Source organism: Halichoerus grypus, chromosome 14, assembly GCF_964656455.1.
Source record: "Halichoerus grypus chromosome 14, mHalGry1.hap1.1, whole genome shotgun sequence".
NCBI lineage: Eukaryota > Metazoa > Chordata > Mammalia > Carnivora > Phocidae > Halichoerus > Halichoerus grypus.
Genome location: NC_135725.1, coordinates 14310487 through 14331653, shown reverse-complemented (window position 1 = coordinate 14331653; position 21167 = coordinate 14310487). Strand labels below are relative to the sequence as shown.

General features: G+C 40.5%; 1 protein-coding gene across 2 annotated transcripts in view; it reads right to left on the bottom strand.

The window, feature by feature from the left end:
- Positions 1-21167, bottom strand: part of GDA (guanine deaminase) — a 71114-nt gene that overhangs the window by 9606 nt on the left and 40341 nt on the right. The window contains exons 4-10 of one of the 2 annotated variants that reach the window (XM_036113455.2): positions 16618-16705; positions 14809-14914; positions 13398-13425; positions 12111-12218; positions 9329-9436; positions 6253-6350; positions 3862-3929 (exon numbers count right to left, since the gene is read on the bottom strand). In XM_036113455.2, coding sequence (XP_035969348.1) covers positions 3862-3929; positions 6253-6350; positions 9329-9436; positions 12111-12218; positions 13398-13425; positions 14809-14914; positions 16618-16705 — 604 coding nt within the window. The remainder of the gene's footprint in view (positions 1-3861; positions 3930-6252; positions 6351-9328; positions 9437-12110; positions 12219-13397; positions 13426-14808; positions 14915-16617; positions 16706-21167) is intronic. The other variant, XM_078061678.1, reaches the window with a different exon arrangement.

Below are 21167 nucleotides of genomic sequence, written 5' to 3'. Positions count from 1 at the left end.
CAGTTCTATGCCCTTAAAAACTCATCCTAGCTCTATTCTAACCCAGATGAGGACTTTGAGAATTAAAAGCTACTTCTTTATGATAATTTTTCAGGGAGAGATTTTAGAATGAACTGTGTTTATATTTTTTGGTGGTGTTGTTATTGACTATTCTTTTGAGAACAGTTTAAGGTTCATAGCCTGATAACTTTTTTAAGGTATTACTTTTAACATTGTGCATATGCTCTCTTAAGATACATTTTTGAGTTTGCTTTCATTTTTTAAACTCTTTTACAACTTTTTAAATCTTTTTTCTATTTTAACTGACTTAGCCTTCCCTGATATGCTGTTGACCCATCCTTCCCGAGGCCTTGGCCCATTGTTTTGTCTCATAACTCATTGAATGCTGTAGATTTTCAAGTAATTTTTTCCAAGTGTTCATGGGGAGAATATTTTCCAAAACTTTGTACATCGGAGAATTTTGTTGCCTTCGCACATGAGGGAGAATCTCGTCCAATATAATATTCTTCAGTAACAACTATTTGGCTCCAAATTCTTTCTTATTCTTGCCATTTTTCATGCCAGCAAAAACACCCTAAACCGAACTGGTTTTTAATTGTTTTACTGATAACTGACTTTTTTCCCAGCCTCAATGTTTTAGGACTTTTTTTTCCTTTTTCTTTGTAATTCCAGTATCTTGCCAATTATAATTTAGCCTAAAACAGGGTAAATTCTTTGAATATGATACACAGTTCTTTCTTAAGCTCAGAAAAGATTTATCCTTCACAACTTGTTTGATTTGTTCTGGATTCTGGTTCAGGAAAACCCCCTGTGTTGGTGTTATTCTTTCTATGCTCCATGTGGATCATTCTCAAACACCCCCTTTGATCTTTGATCAATGTTGTTTTCCACATCACTGATTTAATTTTCTGCAATAATTCTATTTCTCATAGCTTCCTAAAATGGTTTGTTATTTTTAAACTGAAATATAATTAAGATAACATAAAATGCATAGAACTCAGGTGTCTAGTTTGATGAATGCTAATAATTGTACATAGCCATTTAACTACCCTTCAGAAAGACAAGATATTAAACATCTCCTTCGCTCCAGCAAGCTCTCCCTTGGCCCTTTCCAGTCAATTCCCCTCCCTTTCCCCATCCCCAACCCTTGGCAACCACTTTCTGATTTCTATCAATACTGTTAGCTCTACTGGTCCCTAGGTTTCATGCATCTGGAGACATACAGCATGTGCTCTTTTGTGCCTGGCTTTTTTCACTTAACAAAATATTTTTAGATTTACCTTTGTTTTGCATAGATCAGTGGTTCCTACTTTCTTGAATGCTGAGTGGCACTCCACTCTATGAATATGCCACAGTTTGCTTATTCATTCCCCTGTCTGCAGGATTTTGAATTGTTTCCAGTTAGGGGCTATTATAAATACAGCTGGTATAAACATTCGTGTACAATTCTTTCTGCAAACATATGTGCTCATTTCTCTCGGGTAAATAGCCCAAAATGGAATTACTGGGTCATATGTAGATGAATCTTTAACTTTATAAGAAATATCCAAGGAGTTTTCCAAAGTGGTTATAAAATTTACCCTCCATCCAGTCATGTAGGATTGTCTACATGCTTCTCACTCTTTTTTTCCCCCCAGTTTTCTTCTTTCATTTAAAAAATTTCTTTTTCCATCACAACTTGTGGTCTTTTCATAGTACCATGTCTTCTTGTACTCCGAGGATGATGGCAATTTTCTAAGATTTTCTTCTAGATCCTGAAGTAGATCATTTTCAGAGATAAGCTCATCTTCCCTTTTTTTGGGGGGGGGGAGAGAGAGTGCACACATGTGCATGAGTGGGGAGGGGGGCAGAGGGAGAGAGAGAATCTTAAGCAGCCTCCATGCGCAGCATGGAGCCCAATGTGAGGCTCGATCTCAGGACCCTGAGATCATGACCTGAGCTGAAATCAAGAGTCAGACGCTTAACTGACTGAGCCACCCAGGCGCCCCTCATTCTTTTGATATGACTTTCTCTTGTTTTGCAATATTTTTGTTAAGCTTCATGTGGGCTTCTCCTATCTAATAGTTGAGAAAGTCCAGATCTGCCTCCACTTGTTACAGACAGGGTGAACAAACCACTTTTGGACCTGCTCTCTGCCCATAGTATGAGGTTAAATGATCTTCTGAAGCCTACAGGGGACGGGCAGGTTGATACATAAAGGTCATGTTTCAAAAAGAGTGGAACATAGTGGGGCTATTGCAACAGAGACTACGTAAAATGCAACAGCATTCTCCCAATTCATAAGTGAATATATCATACTTGATCAAACCTTTGGTCAATACACCAACATTGCTCTTTCCCTTTAAACCAATCTTGATTGACTAGTGCAATGTGCAAGTACGTGCTAACCATTTTGCATGCATTTTTTTTCTCATTTAAGCCTCAAAACAAGCTTATAAGATAGACATAATTATAACTGTTGTTATTGTTACAGAAATTAGGGAAATGAAGTCTTAGAAAATTAAGGAAATTTGCTCAGTCTTACAGCTAGTAAGTGATAAAGCTTTACCTAAATATTTTGTCCATCACTATCCAACCCAAAGTCAAGAACTGGAAGTTATGTGATGAACTTAAATCATGGAGACCAAAATTCTAGAAAATTGGAAAGCAATACCTACCTGATTGTTGGCTGTCTATAAAATTTTTCATTAACGGACTAGTGTGTAAAAAATTCTTGGCCATGTTTTTTCTTATTCATTAAAGCTTTTCTGTGAAGGTAAAATAACTACCTTAACACCTGTGACTATATCCAAGGATTACCACAGTCTCAATGATTGAAGCCTTAAATAAGAACTTTTTTAAAATCATAAATCTTTTGACTCATATAAAACTGGGGAGAACATCTAATCTAGCACACCTCTTTAAAAATAATAATTCACTTTGTTTTATTGTATATCTCACCAATACTGCTGGTATAAAAGTAACTGAGACGTGAGTTATTGCAGAAAATGATGACAACCATCATTGTCAATATGCAAACATCCCAATGTTCTTAAGTATCAGGAAGACAAATGCATCAGGAATGGAAAATAAATCCTTGTGCCCCACACCCATTTAAAAAACTTTTAGTTTATTCACACACTGTAATAAAAGGCTTACAGGGAATATGCCTAGACATTTGGGCCTGTCTCATACTTTCAAAGTGAGCAGCACTGCACACACTCAGGAAAAACAATTAAAATGTATTGTGGGGGGGGGCGGGAAACACCACTAATTCATCAGCCACCTAGAATGACCTTCAACCCAGCAAACAACAGACTGCCTGTGGGAACTGGAATCTCATTTCAGTCAACACTGCTCAAAAGCAAAGCAAGTTCTTAATATATCTCAAAGTTCTCACTGCTGGCATAGACTGAATCTCTGCTCCCTATGGCAAGGTCAACTAATTTTCTTTTGAGACAGTATTTGTGATGACACAGTTATCAAAAACTAAAGCCATACAAATCCAAACCATCAACACCTAGCCAGAAGGACAAAACAAAAGGGGAAGAAAAATCAAGGAGTTTAAAAAAAACAAAACAAACCAACAACAAGAAAACCAAAAAACAATAAACCTCTACAGCACCTTAGGAGGACTTACCCTTTATCACCCAATCTCTGAACAGTAAGTGAGGATAATGGCCTTCAGGAGATTAGCATCATCAAAACTTCTCCCTTTGCATACATGTTCTTACTGCTGCCAACCCACCATTTTATTAGCTCGAGATAGTACTCCCAGATAAGAAAACTCATTTTTTAAACTGTTACCTGAAAATTAGTCACATCATAAAGTTATGCACTTACTCGACCACTTTGACTATGTCCAAATAGCAAACTACTGACCTGTACCCAGCCCTATTTTCACGTCATGTTTCAGGACTTCTAGCACATTGAGAAAGCCGCTGCTGAGCCTGTAGAGAGAGGAGACAGTCAGGACAAAGAGACACATGTGTTTCCAACAAAAAAGGACACCAGCAATAATGATGGTGATTTCACTAAAATTGTGTTTCCTGTCATAACAGCTCTCATGTTGACACAAACACATTGGCCAAATCAGATCATCTGAGTCCCGGAGTAAAAAGATGATCATAAAGGAGCTTTACTCATTGGGTTGAGGTTAATCTCAGGAGGGTACAAAGCAGTAAGAAACAGAAGGAAAATGGGATCATTTGTAAGGAAAAATAAATGGAGAAATTCAATCTTGCCATTCATGCAAAAATCTATTGGTCTTCAGTGTTGTTTTGTTTTGTGTAACAAACTCATCCTTCTATGTTCAGAAGTAGAAATTATAAAGCATTGTCTTTCCTCTCTGTCTGGGATACTTTGTTACCCTGAATGAGTAGTGCCTTGCAAAATCAAAGAAAGAGGGTACTACTGGGAAAGGGGGTGCAGGCTGATGAGTCAGGACGGTTCATAGGACCGCAGCAGCTAGAAGAGAAGGTTCCAGGCTGAATTCTGGACATTATGACCCTGAGCTTATTAGACGTGCCGCCTTTCTAGAGAAACAAGGGAAAACTAAAGTGTTCCTTAGAAGTCTGAGAAGAGGCCAAGGTCACCATGGTCTCCTTGAAGATTCATGTAACTACCATCATCAAATCCCCAGTGCACATGCAATAAACCTTTCAAAGTTGTTGGAGTGAGAATAGCAGTGACCATCTAAACAGAAACGTATCCATGAAGAAATGTAACTTCCAACCTCAATTTGCAAAGCGGGATCATAGTTTAATTTAGATATTGTGTAACTAACCCACAGGATCTTAAATCCTTTCCCCGTCGGGTTGCTAGACCATAGTTATGGTCACTGGCCATACCCAGGCAAGATTCCCTGTCATGTGTGACTACTTTATGTCTGAAAACCAGAAAGCTCTGGAACCTCTCAAAACGCACCAGAAATATAGCTCTGTGGTTCTCATGCGTTTCCTATACTGCTTCTGACATATATCCCTTTTTGCTGGCCAACTCCCTAGACTTCCAGCTGCCCACACCTCCAACCGCAACTCCAACCCTACCTCGCGGCTCTTTCCCCATCACAGAGCCTGCTCTGCCCTTGTTTCGGGAAGGTCAGGGGTTCAAGGGAATTGATACCTCTTGACCTCACCCAGCAGCCCTCCACAAATAACTGATAGTGTGTGGGAATGACGACCTCCGCTTCCTCACCCCTGGGGCAGAATGACTTTGAGGTCTGTTTTGTACATCGGTTCCCTGAGCTTTCTGGAGGAATTAAACTCCAGGAGCCCACAATGGTAAGCTGCTTGATGGTGTGCTCTTACTGACGTCCTTCCCTTTCCTGTCTTACCAACCAACCTCCAGAGGTCACCTCCAAATAAACTACTTGTACATGAATTGTCTCGTGGTCCGCTTCTGCAAGAACTCAAAATAAGAGAGGATACAAAGTAATCCTCAAAAAAACACTAAAATCTAGCAGAACCTAAATTCGCTGAATGAATATTATGATCCATCTCAACCTGCCTCTAAGTGGGAGGAGCTCTATTCTGGATCACTTAGCACCAGAAATGAGATCCTTTCTGTATCAAATCCCAAAGCATGGATTCTTAACCTACATCCATGGATCAGTATCACGGGATCTATGAATTCCCTGAAATTAGACGTAATGTTTCTATATCTATGTGAGCTTTTTTCTGAAAACACAGGCCATAATTTTTATCCGACTCACTTATGGATCTACGACCTTTCAAAGGGTTAAAAACTAATTATAAATAAAGCTTTGCATTCTGGGGAATTACAACAGGACACGGTCTCTCCTATGTGAACTGGCATCCTGTTGGATCCAGCAGCATGAGATATAGCATGGGGTGTCGGCTTATGGCAGCACTGCTCCTTCTCCTGACCGCAGAGCATGCAAAGTCAGTACCCTCTCCCCGAATGCCTGGCTGGCATATGCGTTCTTGCGGTCCTTAGCTGCAAACCCCGAAACGCTGTAGGTTTTGAACTTTTTCTGTTATATTTCCTATTGTCCCATTTTGTGCAAACGCAGAAATTTTAAGGGATGCTGTGTTCTTCAAATGCCTATTCTGCAAAAAGTATCCTCTTTTGCGTGCTCTTTCTCCCCACCAAGGCACAGGTAAGCCTCTGTGCGTCTGTCTGGTTCCTGTCCCAATCAGACAGAGCTCTCGAAGAGGGACACTGGAGGCCTGACTGAGAAAACAAAGGTATTTGGCTGCTAATTCGCAACCCAAATGCTCATCACCGACCGACCGGTTATTGCCTACTTACGATAAGTTAGAATTGGGGCAATGCGAGATCGCTGCTCCTCGCTCCTTGAACACCTGCAGCTCTTCCGTGGAAAGGTAGCACCCATGCGCCATCACTGTCTGCAGAGAAGAGTATCCTGTGTGGAGTTTACCCCTTAAAAAAGGTTTCCCTTAGTCTTGACTCACAGCAAGATGTTACAGGTACAGACTGAAGCAGTGACTTGTCTGTGAGCATCTTCACAAGAGCACTTACGATTACTTGTATGTATAAAATCCCTGTGTACAAGTTACCCCTCAAAAAAGGCCTGTAGGGGGCGCCGGGGTGGCTCAGTCATTAAGTGTCTGCCTTCGGCTCAGGTCATGATCCCGGGGTCCTGGGATCGAGCCCCGCATCGGGCTCCCTGCTCGGTGGGAAGCCTGCTTCTCCCTCTCCCACTCCCCCTGCTTGTGTTCCCTCTCTCGCTGTGTCTCTCTGTCAAATAAATAAATAAAATCTTAAAAAAAAAAAAAAGGCCTGTAGAAACACTGGATTACACAAGTCTCAGCCAATACGTGGATCTTACTTTTTTTTCTTTTTTTCTATAAAATAACGAGGGTCCAGGTGATCTACAGGACAGGATGTCCATCCAGCTCAAAGATACGACGCAGCCTTCATCTCTGCTTTAGAAAAAACCAAGTTATTTCATTTTCTAATTCTACGTGGTGAGCAACTGGTGGGGCTGGGCTTGTTCCTATCTCAATCAGACTTTCTAGAAGTAAGCTTTCCTTTGTCAGCACATGGAAGCTGTGGGCGTAATCCTGGAAAGAGGTGTTCTGTATTTCTGCTCCTAGTTGAACACAGGCACCGATGCTCTTTGTTGTTGTTGTTGTTTTAAAGATTTTATTTATTTGACAGAGAGAGACCCAGCGAGAGAGGGAACACAAGCAGGGGGAGTGGGAGAGGGAGGAGCAGGCTTCCCGCTGAGCAGGGAGCCCGATGCGGGGCTCGATCCCAGGACCCCGGGATCATGACCTGAGCCGAAGGCAGACGCTTAACGACTGAGCCACCCAGGCGCCCCCCGATGCTCTTGATACATAAAACCAAATAATCTTTATTTATCTATTTTTTAAGTCTTTTTTTAATTGGAGTATAGTTGACACAACCAAATAAACTGTTTTATCACCTATATTTACATTTTCACAAAAATTAGGAAATATAGTATTTTATATGCATTAATTTGGAAGATAAAGTTGACCCAAGAAGGCAGGCACGGCCCACATACGACACTTCTCTGTTTAGTCCTGGTAATATTTGTGGGTTTTCCTGAAAAGGATTTAAGTCTTCTCATGGTATACATACAATGTATTATTACTCAGCAATAACAAAACATGAGATCATGTGCAACAACATGGATGCACCTCGAGGGCTTTATGCTAAGTGAAATAAGTCAGACAGAGAAAGACAAATGCCATATGATTTCACTCATATGTGGAATCTAAAACAAAGAAAAATTAGCAAGCAAACAAACAGAAGCAGAATCAGACCTGTAAACACGGAAAACAAATATGGTTGCCAGAAGGGAAGGTGTGGGGGGGATGGGGCAAAATGGGGGAAGGGGAGAGGGAGACACGGGCTTCCAGTGATGGAATGAATAAGTCACGGGACTAAAAGGCCCATCCTAGGAAATAGAGTCAATGGTAATAGGTTGCGTGGTGACAGATGGTAGCCACACTTGTGAGCACAGTGTAACAGAAAAGCTGAATCGCTATGTTGTACACCTGAAACTCAATGTAACATTGTGTGTCAACTCTACTCAAATGAAAAGAATTAAAATTAAAAAAAGGCTTTACTCTTTCAAAATTATTTTTCCTTCAGTTCAAAACCTGTTTCCAGATAGCTTTCTCCTTTGGGAGGTACAGTTCAGTGACCAAGAATTATTATTAAAATAAAATTTTCCCAAACTCTGTGCAAATAAAAATAACATGCAAATGGCAGGTTAATTTATTAATCACATGGAAATATATGTAGAGAAAGATGAAAATCACGGTGTAGCATTTACAAGAACTATGTGGAGTATTAACCTTTCAAATTAGTCATATTCAGCCTTCCGTTCACAGTCCCGAAGAATTTATTTGCTGCAGTATGTTCAACTCTCCATGAAGTTTGTACAATTCATTGAAGGCCAAGGCCGAGGGGTATATTGTTGTAATGAAGTGTCTCCTCACTATATTAATTTTAATGTGAAATTATTTAATTCTGAAAGTATTATATACACTCATTTTTTTTTAAAGCAATACCACAGTGTTTAAAAATAAAGAGTAAAAAGCCCCCTGTTTTCTCCCTCAGGAGGATCACATTTAACAGTCAATGTTTGTATTCCAGATAATTATTTTTTTTTAAGAGACAGAGAGAGAGAGAGAAAGAGTGCATAAGTGGGGAGGAGCAGAGGGAAAAGGAGAGAGAGAATCCCAAGCAGCCTCCATACTCAGCATGGAGCCCGACGCGGGGCTTGATCCCAAGACCCCGAGACCGTGACCTGAGCCCCACCCAGCACCCCTCCAGATAATTTTTTCTAAATGAGCACGCACCCACATACGTCAAACAATACCGCATAAACATTCTTCCTTGTAAGCCTGTATACATCATTCTTGTGAATGCTGGATATAATTTTAATTATGGATGTTCTATAATCTAAACAATCACCCACTGATAGACATTTCCTAACTTTCACATTAATTAACATTCTTATTCATATTCCTTACAGAATGGATCCTTAGAAATGCATCTGCTAACTCAAGGGAATGCACATTTACATTCTAATGGATACTGACAAAATGTCTTTGGACCAAATGACATTCCCATCCTCAAAGAAGCCTTGAGATTTATTTACTGGGATGAAACCGCAGGCTGATTTTTTAACTGTACACCCACGCATGAGCATCCTCGGAGCTTTACTCTAGTTTGGGAAATGCACACATGTTGGACAAGTCTGAAGATTACCATTGAGATTTTATTTTATTATTTCATTTTTTTCCCACTGCCCCCCAATTACTAGGATTTTAAAATGTAGATAAATATGCCCTACCTGACACAGATTATGTCATGATATGCAATGTACCTTATTTGTCAGAAGGTTGTTTCTATCATACACATCTGTGTAGTTTTTATAATCGGGAAATAAGTTCTTCACAGCTTCAACTTCATTGACATTTTCACTTATATGGCTCTACAAGAAAATAAATAATATTTGCAATTTTCTAATGTGAAATACCATTAGAAATTATACTTCCTACCCCAAAATGATAAGGATGGTTTCTACTCGCCTATGTAAGACAACAAAGATGCTACATGTGTTGTATTGAAAACAATTATACATATTATATATAATATCACATCTATATGAAAAAGAAACTATGAATGTGAACATGATAGTTACATGAATATGTAATGTTCTAGCCCTAACCTCAACCCATGTTATATTCTTTCTATAGCAAGTATGAATACAAATAAAAAGTACTTGAAGACAGTACTTGAAGACAGTACTAGCTATTTGTGGCAACTTGTCTCTTTTGATATTGGCCATTTAAGAGAAGAGTTTCATGGCCATAAAAGGACAGACAGCATGGTTCACTCATAAGAAAACTGGCATTTGGGCGCCTGGGTGGCTCAGTCGTTAAGCGTCTGCCTTCGGCTCAGGTCATGATCCCAGGGTCCTGGGATCGAGCCCCACATCGGGCTCCCTGCTCGGCAGGAAGCCTGCTTCTCCCTCTCCCACTCCCCCTGCTTGTGTTCCTGCTCTCGCTATCTCTCTCTGTCAAATAAATAAATAAAATCTTTAAAAAAAAAGAAAGAAAACTGGCATTTGAACAAGGAGAAATGAATGTTAGCTCAAGTTCTGAGCCTACTTATGTTTCAGTAGGGTGAGTCAGTTCTTTCCTTTGGGTCTCTATAGTCTCATCTTTCAAATATAAGCATTGGGCTAAATGAGTAATTTTCCAAACTCTTTCAGCTTTGGGTATGTTGTCCATATAAAAATTCATAGAAATACAATATGTAAAAGGCATAAACAAGTTGCTTCTCAGGGAGAAGCAGGATTGGGACTCTAGAACCCTGTCCTCGTTCTGTCCCCTTCATCAACTTCCAGAATGAGATCTTCCACAGAAAACAGTTTGAAAATAACTGAACTAGACAATCCTGCTGTCACCAAAAAAAAGAGCCCATAAAAATCATGTCCAATCAAAACAAATGAGTCCTGGCCCCCATGCCAACCTTTCTCTAGGACACCATAAACCCCACGCCCTTGCCTAAAACAAAAATCCTTCCAGACCAACTGGTGATGAATACATATAATAGGAAAAGACTCATGAGCAAGTTGCCACTTCCAAGAGTGGCAATGCCATTTCCCCTTCTCCATGAGGTAGTGTGAGCCAAAGAAATAAGAGAAAAAAGAGCAATGTTCTAAAAATAGAGTGTTCCACCTAGAGGGTGAGCTCTATCCTGGCCTTGAGGAAATCTAGACCACTGAAGAAATGCATGGGCATCTGAAGAGAAAAAAAGGACAACCAGATGACTCTTTTCACTTTGATAAAGTTGAGTAAATGCTAAATGCACATGCACACATGCATACCCCGCCCCCCCCCCCAGCAGGGATATAGTTGATTTTGTTTTGTGTTCATGGAGTTCAGGACATCCTAGCTCCAAATATGGCACCATGGCATGCTGCATATTTTAAGCTGAAGGAAAATAGCCGAAGGTCAGAATGAAACAGATCATAAAGCTTTTATGTGAGGGGTGCCCACCCTATCCTTGGAGGAAAGGAGCATCCTTATCTCTGAAGACAAAGGGATGCCCCAAAGAATCCAAACAAACAATTATTCCTCCATGACTATGCACTTGTCACCAAACCTGGCCTAGAAATGCTCTCTTTCTTTGGGTCTTCATTTCCTTATGAAGCCTCCTTATCATGTAAAACTTATTTTAAATACATTTGTATGCTTTTCTCCTATTGTCTTTGTCAATTTAGTTTTCGGACCCAGCCAGGGACTCTAAGAAGGTCGAAGAAAACTTTTTCCTCCTCTACAATTGTGTGGGTTTGAATCAAAAATACAAATATCACAGTCCCCCAAAAGGGGGAAGGGAGTGATGAGAACAGTTAATGAGCCCCAACAAAATAAATCTTATTAAAAAAACAAAACAAAACAAAATACCCTCCACCCTGATAAAGAATCAATATGTTGCCTTTCCCCTAACTTGCTCTTGGTTATAAGATAGTCCACTCTTAAGAGGGAAAATGTTAGTGCAGTCTGTAATGAAGCTTGGGTGGAGGAAGGAGAGCCTGCAACTCCCAATTTTAACCCAGCTGGAAGCTTTAAAAAGTGTTTCATTCCTAAACTGCAACCGTTTAATGACAAAGAAAGATATCCTTTTTTGTTCCTGATTTTTAAATTAAGAAACTCGGAACAAAAGGGCTTTTAAATGCATTTTTGTAAGGGAGAAATTAGGTTTTTTTTGCTTTTCAAATAATAGGTGGTTCCTCCAAAAATGAAGGACTGGAACACTGAGAAAAGGATCAAATAAAAGAGAGAAATAGGAAAGAAACTAATTAAATGTATCCTACAGAGAACAGGTAACCAGTGTGTTATTGATCTGGCTTGGTTACATATGATGTCCTCGTCTCTCTAAGTCTGATCAGAGAAGATGAGGGTAAAAGGAACTTCAAGTTTCTTATCTGAGAAATTAAAGAAGTGGATTTAGGTGACGTCTGTAAGGGCCCTTCCTGTCCTATGATGCTATTTCTCTAGGAGATCTCAGGAGAAGAACTGGAGATGACTGCCAGAATTTAGGGTACTGAAGAGTCTTGCAGGTCTGGACAGGGGCACAAACAGCAGAAAAATACCCACCTGAATATGCAAATTATGGGTCTTCGCCATGTTTCCCAGTTTACCCAACAAAGTTTCAGAGCAGGAAAGGGAAAAACGTGGTGTCATTATGGGCTTAACTCTAGAATACTGGAAATAATAATAAAAAAAAAATTGGTAAGGAAACTGTGGATATCAGGAAAGTGTGGCATACCCCAACATGCATATCATACAACATGATAATTTTATGTCTTCATTTTGGAGGATAGCCCCCCATTCTAAGAGTGGGTAGAAGTAGTGGGTTTCATGGAAACAGCTCTTGGCTGAGGACAACAGAGAGAATATTCTGTAGCACCAAGTTCAATGGAAGAAGATCCTGTCTCCAAGGACAGCCCCAGTCCCACATCTACATGAAGGCTCAGACAAGGCCTTGACTGGATGGCCTTCATGAAGAAAAATGGGAAGCAGAAGAACTTCTAAAGGAGGCTGCTCTGGGGAGACTCAAAGTGAAGTGGTGGTCTACTCCCCATCTACATCTTGGGGAGGAGGGCCAGCCATGGCCTCCCTCAGGACATCTGGTGGCAGTACTGGGTCTGGTGTCACCCAAGGTAAAGGCTGAGCAGGTGAGAAGGGCTCAAGAGAGAGGTGGTGAGCATGAGGACCCCCAAAGCTCCACCTAGTTCTCCCAAGATTAGGCTGAAAGTAATAGGGTTCTCACGGTTTCCAATTAGACCTCAAAAGGTGGTAAGGGAAGGGTCGGGCTTGCCAATCTAAGAGGTTGCACAATGGAGCTACAAATTGGCCTGCTGGGAATGGGGGAAGGAAACAGCCCTGCCTCCATAGACTCACCAACACCAGGCACTGCAAAGAGGAGTGGCCAGCTGAGGGCCTGCAGGCCATGTGACATACCACACGTTAGGGACCAAGGCAGCCAAAGGCTGGGGCATCATGGGGGACACCACCTGTGCTCCAGACCAGATCAGGGAGTACAAGAGGCCAGAGCCAATGTTGATGTAGCCAACTTCCAGTTGCTCCCAATCTGTCCACATCCAGGAAGCCCTCTCCCACCTCCCCAGGGACCAGTCCTGTGTGATTAGAAGGTTCCAGAGAAGAGGAAGGGAAAACCACTGAGGAGACAAAAAAGCCTGACCTCACAGAGCTGAGTTGATGGGTCGACTCTAAAAACAACTGCAGGCTCTGGGGAGATATTTCTGCATGCATGGAGTAAGCCAAACGTGTACAGACTAATCTTTACCAAACAACTTAATAGCAAATCTTACAAATGACACAAAAGCAATCCAAAATCAAGCTGGGAACAAGCTTACTTACGTTCTTTTGGAGCATTCTTGACACAAATCTGAAATAAAGCAACAAATGGGAAGATAGAAAATTTTGGCATTTTTAAATAGATTTTTTAAAAGGGTGAAAACATGATCCTTACATGTCTTAATTTCCATGCAAACATTTCTAATGCCATACATGTTTCACCACCACTAATTAAAGATTAACAAGTAGTAATTACTCTGCTTTCTCATTTGCAGCCAGAGAAATAGAGTGCAAAATCACAGGGAAATGCAATTTTATCCTCTAACATCAGCTGGGCTGTTCATGAGTATTCCCATACCACTCAACCATTCCACTGGCTTAAGCTCTATTTGGGGGAATATTCAGGATGTTATACTCCATGGATATTAGAATCACGGAATCCTATGCACCTGGAGGCATTTAGAAGCCATAGAACTCTATGGGCACAGACGTCGGAGTAAGGCTGATGGAACAGGCCAGAGGTGGCTGTGAAATGGAGAGGGGGGAGAGGGGAGGAACGGGACCAGACGGGATGGGGATGGCAATGAGGGATGGTGGTATCTGTAGGGCCTATGAAACAACTATTTGTGCCCCAACTGAAAAAATTTATTCGCTAGCTTTCTGCCTTCTGGTAGTCCTTTGTTTCAGAACAAAATGGGGATTAAGGTTTACTATGACCACAAACACACATCCATAGAAAAGTTCAGCATGTGGCCAACGATAAGAGGAAGGTGCATGCTTCACTCTTTCTGTGAGCAGGTGGTGGTTCCTGAGCTACCCTTTCCAGAGGACACATTTAAGGTGAAGGAGGTCTGGAATTGTAGAAAAGCTGGGCTTCTAAAACCTGCATCAGGATAGGTTAGGTCCTGGGGAAGATTTACATCTAAAGAATGTTCTTCTATATCTTTTGGATGTCGAATGTCATACAACGCAATTCCTTGTCAAATCAAATCCTCAAGGGACTATGGAAAAGCCATTAAAAAAATGTAGATAAAGTACTTTTGAGATCCGTAGACTATCCCAGTGTAATATAAAAAGAACATAACGAAAGCTCATGATCTCAGGCAAGAGGATGACCCCGCCACCAAAAGTAATCTGATGCGCACATACACTTACAGCAAGTTCAATTTACAGGACAGGACTCCATCTATCTATACTAAAGGAGAGGGAAGTGGTAAATCATTAACTTATAAAAAGAATCCTTCATTTCACAAAGGGATTCACCCTAGGACTCTATAACAAGTCCCCAGAGGCTTCAAAACGGTATTGACATGCACCATTTTCTTTAGGACCAGACCACCTGCATAAAGTAGGGCAAACCCACACAGTGACATATGTGCATATCGGCCTGGTTCACAGAGCCTGCCTCTCTCCATCTCTAACTCCATCAGTGCCTCAGAGGGACCGCCCACAAGACAAATCAAGATGCATGTACCTCTCTGTTTCCTTGATCGATTCCTCAGTGGTTTCCTTGTATTCTGGAACAGTGGTATTCATATCCATGCAGACTTTGCCCACAAATGCCCGCTGCCCAAATTTATCTGTGAGAGGGACACACAAACAGAATCTGAAGTCATGTTTTTCCCCCCAAACAGTATATCCCTCCCAAGCCTTTAGAAACACATTTAAATTAAAATCATTATGAAAACACAAGTGAGAATGTAAAAGATCATCACACCATTTAAGAACAATAACGACGACAACAAAACCACACCAAATTCTGTAAGTAGTTCAAGGTCTTCCACTGACTCCTTATTCCTTGGATTACTACCAAGATGGTGATAATATTGGATTAAGGTCTAACCCTGTATGTGCCCAGTGTCCTCTGTTACGTGTAGGGTTGTGAGGAATACACCCAATAATGTATATAAAGTGTCTGGCATGTAGGGCTTAGAAAAGATACAGCCACTTTTCCTAACCGTAGCAATATTATCATCAGTGGGGAATTTGACATAGTCCTACTGGCAGCTCTCAGCACTAAGGAACCTGGTCCTCATTCGAGGTGCCAGAGAAATTTTATTCCAGCTAGAACGTTGAAGCTACATGGGGTGAATACTGTTTGTACAATGTCTCTGCCTCTGTCATAAGAATCTTGCAAAAGTCTTTTTGCCTCTCTCTTTCCCCTGTAATTCATTGTGATACCTGGCCATTAGACTACTCTTACCTGAAACACCACCTTCATCACATACCTCATCTGGCTCAAAATCTTTGAGTATCTGATGCATATTCGAATCTCTCCACAGTCTGAACCATCCCATCTGCCCAACCTCCTCTCCCACCCCACTGTGCAATGGATCCTGTCCTCCAGCTCAGCTATTCTGTTCCTTGCTTCCTGTATCCACTATGGATATCCCTGTCCCCATAGCTTTGTCCATGTTATTTCCCCTGTTGGGAAGACATTTTCCTCCCTCCCCATTTTATGTTCCTGTAGGGCCCCATTTAAAGGCCCCCTCTATGAACTCTTTCCAGATGATCCAATTCTGAGTCTTCTCTGTATCCTCCAAAAATAGCAATATATATTTTCAGGGCTACCCTTTAAGCCTCTGGCAGAACCTACCTTGGCCAGCAAGCAGAAGTATCAGTGCATCAGCCAATGGTATTTACTGAGCATCTGCCATGTTCTGGGCACTGTGCGAGGTACAAGTTTTGGAATTACTGATCTAAAGCCAGTCTCAGATCTGCTTACTAGCTGTGTGACTTGGGCATGTTATGGCCTCTGAGCATCAGTTTATCCATCTGTAACATGAGGGCATGAATGCCTACTTCCAAAGACTGTTTGCAACTGAGCTGAGATAATCCATGGAGAGTGCTTTGTGCAAAGCCAGGCATCCAGCAAGAGCACAGCCACTGTTAATACAGTTATTTTCTATTTCATTGTGTTCCCAGCATCTAGCACAGTGCCCTAAGTCTAGCCAAGAGCCAAGATGTGTCTGCGGATTATAATATAATAAACTGTTGCCACAGTGAGAATTAGTAAACTTGGTCCCAAACACCCTAAATTAATACACAAAATTCAGACCCGTACACATCATTCTGGAACCAAAACCATAAATAAATAATCAAATTACTTACACAATAAAAAACATTCAAGGGCCATACACAAACACCTAATTACTTGCAAGAAATGCAGCGCTCAAATTCTAGCAATTAAGAGGCAGGACAGCCCACATGTATAAGTCATTGCCGGGCATGGTCTGACTGTCTTGGCTTGATGTGCCCATAAGTCATGCTTTCATTTCCTCACCTGTAATTTCTGCAAGGAGCAGAGATGAGTCAGTGTGAATTGTTCCAAAGTAACAAGCTGTGGTTGTTCCATTCTTTAGTGTTCTCCTCTAAAAATAAATCACAAAAACCATGAATCGCGTGTGCCCAGAAAAGTCACGTGGCAAATAAAGATGAAAATAAAATTCTAGTTTTTAATTTTAAAATATTTTTATTTAAAGGTATGCCATCTTGATATGAAATACAGTTAAGGTAAATGGCAAAAGTATTTATATCCAAAAGTGTGAGCTGGAGAAGAAGCTGGTGCTTCTGATTTCCTAGATTTCACACTGTTCCGTGTTGCAGACTTCACAAAATGTAATACTAATTAATTCCTTGGTTTTTAGGATTATTTAAGGATATACAAACTTTATTGCATCAAGGGATGAGTAAATGAGATTTTTCCATCTACAAGAGGGCAAAATTATTCAGCCAGATTTCTAGTTCAACCCAGCAGATTAGTCCCGTGTATTTATCTCCCTTCCTTAGCACAATTCCACTAAACTAACAGTAAGAAGTATAAAATGTATTAACCCAGAAGAAAGAGACATGAGCAAAGGAAACATTTCTACATCCCCTTGGAAGACAAAAAAAAACATGGATAAGAACCTGGAGGTGACTCTGCAAGAAGAGAAAGAAGCACAGAGCTGCAAATAGAGAATTGGCTGACAATCTGTATACAGATGATTAAACCCTGGCAGGACCCTTCTCCTTGTTGAAATCAGCCAACCAGGCCAACCTGATTCTTGCAGGAGAGATTTGCTCTTGCAGAAACTTGCAACAGTATTTGGAGACTAGACACCCAATATGGCAAGCTTCAGCAGAGACTGGAAAGAGTTTTAAGTGGATAATCTCGTTGACCCTCTGGATCCTTGGTCATTTTCCCCAAAATCCCACATATGCAACTCCCACCACTCCTAGCGGGACTGAGGAACTGTTCCCTAGAGAAGATGACTGGTTCTAGAAGGAAGATATCCTCACAGTGGCATTTGGGGCCCACAGTTGAAAGGGCTGTTCACTGCCTTCACTGTTTATCCTATAATGAAGTTCACTAGCCAACAAGAGTTATCCCCATCCAGACTTCCAATCACCATTTTAGAGCATCGCACTTAAATATGAAATGTATGTTCAAGGTTCAACAGACATTGGAGGAAAGTTAGTATAAAAAAGAGGAGAAGGAGGAAAAAGGAATCTGGGGAAAAAAATCTCAGAGGAAAGAGGCAATCTCTAAGGCCAGAAGGAAGCTGGATTTAAAAAAAAAAAAAAATCTATGGGGGGGCCCGGGTGGCTCAGTCAGTTAAGCATCCAACTCTTGATTTTAACTCAGGTCATGATCTCAGGGTCATGAGATGGAGCCATGAGTCTGGTTGCATACACTAACCAGAGTAAAGTGAAACTCAAAATTAAAACAGAACTGTAATCTAACATTTTCTAAATTCTCAAAATTTTACACACTTTTCTAAAATCTTGGCTTGAAGATGAACTCAAAATGGAAAGTGTTGGCTGTTTAGCAAGAAGGACAATGGAAGTGCCACACAGACATGGATACTAAGTCCTTCCTCTGACCGAGGCAAGGGGGGGAGGGGTGTTTTCACTAGTTGAGAAATTGCACTTTCAAGTTGGACTGGAACGAACTAGAAAGTTCAAGAATCTGCTCAAATTATAGTTAAAGAACAGGACAGGGAAAAACCACAGAGGAAAAAAAGAAAAGGAAGGAGAGAGAGGAGAAAGGAAAGAACCCCAAGCTACTCTTACTGGTTCCCACTGACTTCAACCCATTTCACCAACAAGTTACATGTGTGAGACTTATGTAATTGAAAGAAATTAGTTTGGTTTTAAAACCTTACTGAAGAGGCCATCTAAAATACAGCTGCTTCCCTTCTTCATTTGTTCTATATTTGGGCATCCTGGACCCAAGGCCACCCTAGTTTCTCATAAGCTTTAGAGAGGGTTCTTCCGTTAGTAATGAGTTTGTATTTTTCCAGTTTATAAGAATCTACCAAGAACAACATCAGACTGTGGGTTGTGTTTCTCAATCTTTCCTTAGCCTTCAATTCTTGACAAGAAGGGTTTGGAGACCAAGCTTTTTAAGCTCAAAATAGATGCCAAACATAGGATGACTGCAAACTTCAAGATCAGTAGCAATGGCTTCTTAACAGATTAGATGATTTGCATTTCCACCGGGCTGAAATAGGGAGGAAAGAGTGGCCTATCCCCTTTCTATTCACCTTGTACTTTAATGATTTGATACGTTTTTGGAATTAGTTGGATTCATCAGTTGAATCTTTGACAACCCCATAGAGTAAGCATATTCATCCTATTCCCCAGAATATTTGCAACTCGTTTATCTTGGCACATTTACCAGGATCTCATTGTCCAATCCTTTGACTGCAAGCTATATAATATATAGATTCCTGAACCTTCTAGTCTTTTTAGTTTATTCCAGTCTAATTTGAAACTGTAATCTCTCACCCAGCTTGCAATGTTTAAAGGCAGATAATTCAGGCTTGTTTTACTGGGATTTTTTTTCTAAGTAATCTCAGGAGATGTTTGCTAATATATACTTTAAATTATTTGCACATTAAATGATCACTGTCATCTACGGTGCAGAACTCTGGGTCTTGATTTGCCCATTTGCTGAAGTATAGATCTAGGACTGTTTTCTGAGGGAGAATATAAAATAAACAAAAATGGCTTGGATCTCTCCGGACCTACTGTTTTAACATCCCTTTGCATTGCCGTGAGCAGTCGTCAGCCTAGGGACAGGTTCTAGTTAACAAATCTCAACTTTCTACAGATTTCAACCATATCATCAGCTCATCCAACTGTTAAAGTGTGCAGGGCTGCCTGCTCATAATCAGAAACATAGGATGTATGCAATGCAAGTGTGTGTCGAGAATAAAATCTATTTTGTACTCACTGACATCAAATACTTAACTCTCTGATACAAGAAATAGTATTTATGGAGTACTCCCTGAAGGATATATGGTTCTAGATACTCTGAATGTCTAAACATAAAACAGTGATATATTTGGGTTTTTTTTAAATACTATAGCATCTTAATAATATATATTTTGACATCATAGCATGTATCTATATGAACTATTACTGAAACTAATTTTTAAGAAAATCAGTATGAGTAATAGAAATACTTTACCTTAACAAATGTTTTATTCTTTATCATATACACAGTGTAAATTACATCATTGATTTCCTTCTCTGGGTCAGCAGCTAGAAACTTAAAGCTGAATTTGTGACAAATTCTAACAAGTTCATGGCCCCCCATGGTATACATTTACCCCTCAGTTTTATTTTTCTTTCCCCCTTTTTTCCTTTGCCACGCTTTCGTGACTCATTTGCTTCCATTGTACACTATTTTATTTTAAGATATCTCAAACCCTTTTTAGAACAATGAGAGGTATAAATAAATTTTGAGCATAAAAAGATTTGGTGTGGTTAACACAATTCATTAACACAATGGCCCAGCAACTTCATGCACTGTGTTAGTCCTTCTCAGTTTTTCTGGTGTCATGTGGATCCACGCTAAATAGGTAAGATCCACAATTACACTGAATTTACAATAAAGGAAGTCAAGTATATAAAGGATAGCACTTCTACTCCTCAAGGCTTGAATGATACAGGACCAGGGGAAATGGCAGAATGGCTAGGTAACTGTGTAAGACTTATAATACTGTCACCATCCCATAGCCATCACTTTAGAAGACCATCCATGGGTCCAACAACAATGCAGAAATGTTTAGACTAAATGTGCTGCATGACAAGTGGTAGTGGTCAGATAAGAAAGTATTTGCAAAAGGTATTCTCCACTGCAGAAGCTGTTTCTGGTTGCTGAGTGGATTTGGCATAGGGCTGGAGTAGAAAGAAGGGGACTGATTTCCTTGAGAGGGTGGAAGTAAGGACATCTTCAGAGCCTTCAGTATATGGTTGGCATTGTTCAATGACTTGAACTAGCTCCCTAGCTCCCTCTAGTGGTGTTAATGCTCATCATGTTCCTACGTACCCTGCTATAGGGAGCCGTCCTATTTCCCCTCCTTGGGAAGCTACTAAAATAATGTGATATCCTTCTAACTGTAATTTTAACTTCTATTTTTAAATTTCCTTGCATGTTTTTTAAAGCAAACATATACAACGCTTACCATGTGTCAGGCACTATTCTAAGAACCTCACAAATACTAACTTATCATAACAATCCTATGAAGTAGTTACTATCATGATCTCTACTTTATTTTACAGATGGGGAAAATGAGTCACGGAACTTTCCAAAGGTTACACAGCTATTCCATATGGTCCCCAGAACAGCACTGTGGATTGGCAGGAGTAAGGGAACACACACGTGCATGAAACTCCAATTTAGTAACTCGAAACACAAGAAGTAACAGACCAAGAGTCAAGAGAGCCCATCAGATAGGGAATTTGAGGATTTGGATTCAAGTGCTCTCTCTGCTATGGGTTAGCTTGTGTAGATGAGGTGGATGGTCCACACACTCCTTGGGCTTTGAAAAAAACTGAAAA